Genomic DNA, 7,288 nt, shown 5'->3' with positions numbered 1-7,288 from the left:
AATAAATCGCCTTCGTCCGCCGGTTGATCCATGGCTCTTGAACCGCTATTATATCATAGTCACCCCCCTTATCCAGCGCTAGCGTTGCGTTCGCCTTTGAGTCTGCGATATTCCAGTAGAGAATAGAGACTACCATTAAGCTGTCGATGGTATATCTTCGTTCGTACGTCCCTTAGTGAGGAAGCTACGCATTGCTGACGCAGACCGTTCGGTTCGCTCCTGCTCCACTCGCGATCCGCCCAGGGGGCGGCCCCGGGGTCGTACAACTGTAAACCCGTCGCTGGTCAATGAGCTAGGTGGTGTGAGCCTGCCCTCACTAGATAACCCGTCCGAGTAGCTGCGGACCTCAAATTGTCGGGGGCGGTGAGCGTACGCCTCGCGTACGCGTAGCCGCTGCTGTTCTGCCGTAGGGCAGTCCCTGTCCCACGCCGTGTGCTTCCCTTTGCAGTTCACACAACGTTTTTTGCCGCTAGGTGCCTTCTCGGGGCAGTCTTTTTCACCCCCTGGGTGTGCCGTTGCAGCGCAGACGCCGCAACGCGCCGTCTTCTTGCAGTGTTTCGCGATATGGCCGTATTCGTAGCACTGGTAGCACTGCCGAACCCGAAGATTGCCGTCGTACGGCTCGCAATCGAATATCTGGGCCTCCCAAATAAGCCCTTCGGAGCATAGTTCCATCGCCGCCTCCACGCTATCCACGTGTAGTATCAGGGCCGCATACGGTGCTTGCGGCGCCCGGGGGAGGTTTCTTTTAGCCTTAGAGAGGTGCTTTGTATTGTCCCGCTTCAGGTCTTTAAGTAGCTGGCTCTCGTCGTGGACCTCTCGCAGCCGTTTCGCAGGCAGCCCCTTCGCGATCACTGCAACTTCTCTGCGGTTGAGAAGTGCCTTATCGCCGAAGGCACTACGCACCCACCTGCTGTCCGTGGTCGCCGCTGAGGCCGACTGCTTAAACGTCACTACGGTATCGCCACTGCGCAGCCTGCGGGCCGCCACTGCATCGGTGCTGCCGCGTGCACTGTTCACCGCTTTTACGACCTCAGCCGCCGATCTGTTCTTCATATTAGGGTCCTCTGTCCCCCGGATCACTACCTCTCTCCCTTCGCTGGGGCACTACAACCCGCTGCTGCCACACTGGGGCTTCACCGGGTCCCCGTCCCTGGGCCGATCCTGAGGCGATTGAGGCCCAGGATCGAGTTGTAGGCAAGGCCACGTTCTTCATCGTATCCTGCATGGTCTTCTCAACCATCGTCTGGATCGCCGCAGGAATTTCGGCAAGGGCCAGAGTCACTGCCAGTACGTCGGCATGTGTGGCGGGTCTGTCGCCCCCCTCCTCCAGCGTCCTGCCGGCTAGTTTCAACCCCAGCCAACGCTCCATCAAACCCCCCATGACCTCAATCTTCTCACGTGGGACCAAGTCGGCAATCTCTTGTTCTACCTTTTGTAGTTCTCTTCCGATCCCTTCCCTCTCTGCGTTCTTTCTGCTGGTGCGCTCCACGTTCGGTGCGTGGGCACTTTCGTTGGCGTGGGGGTGGTGAAAACTCTGTTCGAGTCCCGCCCGTCCCCCGTCGATCACCATCGGCGCCGCCATCGCTTGCGTCCTCGCTTCGCGTGCGATGCGAGGTCACTGTCCGACGTAAACGGTCGTTAGGAATCGAGTGCCGCAATCGGTTTGATGATTTGACGCTGTTCGAAGAAGTTATCGATGAAAGTCAGAAATCTCCCTTCATTTAAAATATCATCAATGCATATGTATTTCAATGCCCGATCTCCGCGTACTCATTCAAACTACCTCAATTGAATTCTCGGAAGAGGGTAGAAGCTTTGGCCTCGTTGAGAGCGCTCAAGGAAATCAAGCCCCCTTTGCCACCTGTACCCACTGTACCTGTTCATTAGTAGTACGAAAATATTAATGACCTTTCGCAAGGCAAAACCAGTTGCATCCCCAGTATCAAAAGTATCTCATTAGTTTACTATCTCCCTTCTTTTCCCTGATAGCCTAGTGGGTGTATCCTTTACCAGAACTCCAAGATCCGTGGGAACGGTGTGTCGTTCGTTGCCATTCCTCGTGTTATCATGTTTTCATGTCTTCATAAGTCCTCGATCAAGAGGTTATCCATCATTTGTTATTTTCATGCTTTTGCTTCTTTTGGACGTAGTCGGCATCCGCAGGATCCGTCGTCGGTACGTCGGGAAGTTGGCCGACTTTGGCCTCTGCTTCAGCCTTCTGCTCCTCTGCTGCTTTCTCTTGCTCGGTCGAAGTTTTTGTATTGGGCGGGAAGAAGCGACTGAAAAGCATTCTGTTAATAACAATCCACATCAAGATATGTACATGAATATCCCAAAGCAACCAATGACAATCCAAATTATTCTAGTCTCACTCTGCGCGCGTCTTAAGAACGCCTTAGTCTCTGAAGGGGGAAATAGGCACTTACGGCAAGACTTGATTATAGGCTCGAACATCCTTCTCCTCAAACGTCACAAAGACAACCTTGTCGATAGTCTTGTCTCTATCCAAGAAATTCTTGACTGTCTCGCAAGCTACCATCGCGGCGTCCAAGCTGGGATAGCCATAGATGCCAGTGCTGATTCCACTGAAAGCAATGGTCTTGAGGCCATTCTTCACAGCTAAGTTCAAGCTCGAAGTGTAGCACCCCTTCAGGGCGCGTTCGCTGTTGTCGGGGCGGATGTCGTCGTAAATGGGGCCAACGGTATGGATGACTTTCTTGCAAGGCAAACTGTAAGCGCTAGTGATTTTAGACGAGCCCGTTTGACAGCCATTGAGGGTGCGACACTCGGCTAGCAGGCTGGGGCCAGCGGCACGGTGGATGGCGCCGTCCACGCCCCCTCCTCCCAGCAGGCTGTTGTTGGCAGCATTGACGATGGCGCCTACTTGGAGGGATGTGATGTCGCCACGGATGAGGCCGATTCGGTCGTTGTGGGTGGGCGTGGCCCCTTGGACGGGCGCTAGGCGCGACGCGTTGAGCTTCTTGAGCTTGTATAGCAAGCTGAGGGTGGGAATGTCAGCGGCGGATATGGGAGCCATTCTCGCGACAGTGCGGAACACACGTCAGGTTCAGAGGGTGGTGGTATAATTGCTTAAGAAAGAAAATGGGCGACGCGATTGCGTACAACAACTGAATTGCAGTTATGAGTTGAAGAGTCGCAACCTCAGAACCTGAGATTCGGTTTCCATGTAGTGTAGTGCGAGGGTGACGTATTTGGGAGCTTTATCGATTAGACCACCTCAGCTTGTGTGGGGCATTCTTTTACTAGGAACTTCTCAGTAGGTGATGACCTGCAGAAGTCACAACAATTTCATCCTGAGGTCGAGTCAATTTATAATATATCGCTATAGTTACAAGTCCTTTGGGAAAAATTTTCTTACTTTCCTGAAAATGCCAATGTTTTGGAGTAATAATTGGGAAGATGACGAACGCAGTGCTTGTGACCTAACGGCCTTCCTCCAGTTTTCCATTGCCGTGCCCAAGCATCACCAGATGACGGCAATGAATAAAGCACACTTTGCATCAAGCCTCCAAGCCCTGAATATTATGACCGACTTGGTCTGAATTTGGAATCGCGTATCATACACTCGAGCACGAACGGGGGGCAGTGTCTTCGAAAACATGCCGCAAACATCACATTCCAGGGTCAAGTGGCCCGAGACTGCATTCTTAATCCGATGGCCGCCATTGTTTACATCCCAGGGCCAGGGACGTGACCTTTGTCTTCTTCCTGTCCCGCGTGTCTAGGCGGGAATAGGTACTGTTCGTCCTCCTTATTTTCTTCGTGCAAACTTGTTCGGCCTTGTGCGCATCTCCTGTCTGTGTCCTGTCTGTGTCCTGTTTGGAGAAGAGTGATGCCGCATCTTTTTCAACATGGCGGTATCAACACCTGCTGTATTGTTCAGCCCACCATCACATCCACCACAACCACATGCAGCGTCAAAATCCGACGCCAATCCTCATCCTTCAGACTATTATCGCCCGTGGTCCCTGTGGGCAGAACACTTTTACGTGTCGACTCATCCATTCTGGCATCGCCTCGATGGTCAATATCACTCCGCTCTTGCGCCAGAGTTCCCACCACTAGATATTGAATATGAGTCTTTCGTCCCTGAACCTCCCCCAATCCCAGTCACACAGCCCGACAATCGCACGCTGGACCGGCTGTTTTATGGTGAGCGCCTACAGCTTCAAGACCTTTGTGGCGTCATGTCATGGCAACTCCCTGTTTTGAGAAGGGAACCCTATCACTGGGAGAAATGGCAGGGAGTTCCTCAGTGGGGAGGAGATAAGCGGTGGCATGACTTTATCCAAGGGAGAATCACCGTCAACGAAGATTCCTGGCTCAATCTTTTTGCAAAGCCCAGGTGGTATGATCTGAGGCCTGCAAAGGCGCATGCTCGTGCCACTGATACTATTCGATACCCTTTTCCACAAATGGAGGAGCACGACACGCCATGGTGAACCGTTGACAACCCAATCATATGGGAGCAGGTCAGCATATCTATTGAATTGGCCAACAGGATCCTCCTGCGCCTCTGCCAAGAAAGAAATCCTTGGTGCGGAAGACTACCTCCTAATAACATGAGCATGAAATATGAGGTGCTGATTTAATGACAGGATCAATACGCTTCTATTCGCAAAAAGTCTCACCTGGGCGGGGTTTGACATGGACGTCTGTAATATATGGTTAACAGAACCAGATTACAATCCAAGGCTAATGGACGCCGCCCAAACACCTCTTCGCTCAGCGGAGGAGATCGTCGAGCGGCTGGTTGACCTTAACATTCCGACTGTTTGGGGCTTCTGTGACGAAGCTGGAACTTTTACCCCATTCCAAACTTTGGGTGTGACCGGCTCGATGAGAGCGCCTAATACGAGAGGTGATCCGACTATGTCCTGGATCACCTCGATGATCCATGTTGGCCATCTTCGGGCGTTATGCGACGAGCAGACACCACTGGCGGAAAGATGCAATATACAAGCCTCCCTCGCGGTAGTGGTATGACTGTTCAAGCGCAGGTTGACCTGTTCCAGCCGACTGACACACTCTTGGCAACAGATGCTACACGAAATCATGGTACGCACCCACTCCCCGTACAGCAGAAGATATAACGAATGGATGGCTTAACACGACGAATAGCACGCGACATATCGTTCAAGGGTTTCACGGGAACCAGATATTCCCGGGGGAGAAGAGCCTGTAAGTCGAATGTTCACGATGTGGACGAAGTTTTAATCATCATGACTAGTACATGTACCCTGAAGTGAACAACGAGATTGGCGATTCATTTGAAACGGCTATTTTTGGCGGGTTGATCCGCCCAAACCCAACCGCCCGTGGGGAGGAGATCTTTCGAGGGGTCAATACTCACCTGTCAGTTCTCGAATGGCCACACTTTTTAGATTTGGGGAACTTACCCGCTGCCACGATCGCCCATGTCGCATCAACTCAGGTATCTATGGACTACTTGATTCCTGTGGCATGGGCATCGGCCCTCCAGACGCAGCACTTTTGGGACGCGGTAGTACCGGTCCACGGAAGTGCGGCCTTCAAGGCCCCCAGAATCCTCCGTAACGAGTTGGTAAAACGAGACTGGTACATTGGGTATAGAATACACTCAAGTAGGCGCATGCAAATAGAAAACAGCCCCCCCGAGATGCAAGAGTACTACAAACAGGCCTTGATCAATTGGCAGAACAGGAAACAGTACTGGGAACTGATACGGCCGTGACACGCAGCCGAGTACAGGCTTTGGTCGTTGAGCCCGTGGAGCTGGGTTGAAGCGCGGAGGCTCATCGCTCAATTCAAGGACGCGCATGCAAACAAGAGGCTTAGCGACTACCTAGATACCGCAAGGGAGTTGTCATCGTACTCCCCAGACAGAAGCCAGCCCACCACCTGCGCCTTACACCATACCACTTGGCTATTTCTTTCCATCAGCAGCTTGATGTTTGCATCCATCCCGCTTCTGACACAAGATGTGTGGCATTATGGACCACACAAGTTTCAAGACTTGTATCCAAGTCAAATGCGGAGTCAAGCAATGCAATACACAGATTACCTGCCACAGAAAATTAGTGCGGAAGCTTCGATATTGGCAATGTACCAGCCAGTCCAATACACAAAGGCTTCTGAGTGGGCACACCCTTACGAGAGGATGATAAATTTCTTCAGAATTTTCTACCCCAACGCGCAGATCCACCCAATACCTGTAAAATGGCTGACTGTGTGCCTGAATACTGCGCGAGGGCTCTGGAATCATCATCGAAAAGGCACGAACGCAGACGCCTGGCTACCCTTCGACTTTGAAGTGCCAGAGTACGACACGTCCTGGACCCAGGCCAAAAACAGCGGCATTACCCAAGATGATATGATTATCCTGGGTTACGACATTGTTCAACCCCAGTCAGACGACGGACGGCTGATGAGTCCACCTCCGAGTCCCCCCTAGATCCACAGAACTTCAACCAGTTACCGCCACAAGGTGCACCGGCTTTTGCCGTTAACAAACGGACTGGCACACAATCTTTAGAGGAAAAAGAGATCAGGGATCCTCGGCGGGTCGACCAGCCCGCTGATTTCCTCAGACATTCCACCATCAGTGAGGTCGGCAACCACATCTAGAACGACTCCATCTGGGTTATTGAGCCGGACGGTGATTTTGGCTATGATGTGTACCGAATCACCAAGATATGTCATGAACTGGGCTATACCACGCCCGAAGGCATCCGAAAGCAGCTGATGATTATCGGGCCAAACGGCCCATTACTGAGAACCGATGGCCACGAGCATGCCGAGACCATTCGTAGAGAGTTTGGCAACACAATCCACCCCATCGGAAAACTTCTTATGCGGAGGAAGCGGCAGGAAATTGCAGAGTACAATGGCGAGAACGGTATGCGGCGGTGGATCACCATCGGCATCGACATCTACGACGTAACAACCTTCACTTTTGGGTCCCGGGAGGAACGTGAACGACTCCTTAACACCCCTGGATCCATCGTCAAGCTCCCTGAAGCAGATGACGTACGGAAGGACTTGCTCTCTCGGCTCTTCCCTTACAAATGCGCGTTTACTGAAGGGTTCAAGGGCTGCGTCCGGAACTACACCCTGCCCATGACCCTGCGCATGCTTAGCTGGCACGATAACCCTAGTAGCGGCCTCTACATGGCCATTGACGGCATCGTCTACGACATAAGCCAGTATCTCGAGTTACACCCCGGAGGCAAGGACCTGCTGATCAAAGACCTGGGCAGCGAGTCGATCGACTTTTGGAAATCCA

The 7,288-nt window shown here is 52.4% G+C and overlaps 3 protein-coding genes across 3 annotated transcripts; 2 read left to right on the top strand and 1 right to left on the bottom strand.

Moving 5' to 3' along the window:
• Nucleotides 1–2,113: 2,113 nt before the first annotated feature.
• BCR38DRAFT_491482 (macro domain-containing protein) lies at nt 2,114–3,040 on the bottom strand (the record flags this gene model as incomplete). Its single annotated transcript, XM_040864673.1, has 2 exons — nt 2,114–2,282; nt 2,430–3,040. The coding sequence occupies 2 exons, from the start codon at nt 3,038–3,040 to the stop codon at nt 2,114–2,116; spliced, it is 780 nt and encodes a 259-aa protein (XP_040709222.1).
• Nucleotides 3,041–4,416: 1,376 nt separating this feature from the next.
• Nucleotides 4,417–5,845, top strand: BCR38DRAFT_148535 (uncharacterized protein). The gene is made up of 5 exons (XM_040853696.1): nt 4,417–4,561; nt 4,623–5,004; nt 5,065–5,082; nt 5,146–5,205; nt 5,255–5,845. Exons 2-5 carry the CDS (start codon nt 4,672–4,674, stop codon nt 5,735–5,737), a joined length of 894 nt encoding a protein of 297 aa, XP_040709221.1. The 5' UTR covers nt 4,417–4,561; nt 4,623–4,671; the 3' UTR covers nt 5,738–5,845.
• An 840-nt stretch (nt 5,846–6,685) lies between these two features.
• BCR38DRAFT_509211 (uncharacterized protein) lies at nt 6,686–7,193 on the top strand (the record flags this gene model as incomplete). The annotated part of the gene is made up of 1 exon (XM_040864989.1): nt 6,686–7,193. A coding segment is annotated over exon 1 (446 nt), but the record flags the coding sequence as incomplete, so codon positions are not given.
• Nucleotides 7,194–7,288: the final 95 nt, after the last annotated feature.

This window comes from Pseudomassariella vexata (assembly GCF_002105095.1).
Source record: "Pseudomassariella vexata strain CBS 129021 chromosome Unknown BCR38scaffold_36, whole genome shotgun sequence".
In the NCBI taxonomy this organism is placed as follows: Eukaryota; Fungi; Ascomycota; class Sordariomycetes; order Amphisphaeriales; family Pseudomassariaceae; genus Pseudomassariella; species Pseudomassariella vexata.
The sequence above is the reverse complement of the archived record's forward strand: the minus strand, read 5'-3'. Positions and strand labels throughout refer to the sequence as shown.

Excerpts from the sequence above, each read along its gene's own strand:
- BCR38DRAFT_148535 (XM_040853696.1), top strand. The coding sequence starts at position 4,672 with ATGGACGTCTGTAATATATGGTTAACAGAACCAGATTACAATCCAAGG. Across the intron at positions 5,206-5,254 it reads TTCCCGGGGGAGAAGAGCCT|TACATGTACCCTGAAGTGAA; the intron begins GTAAGTCGAATG and ends CATCATGACTAG.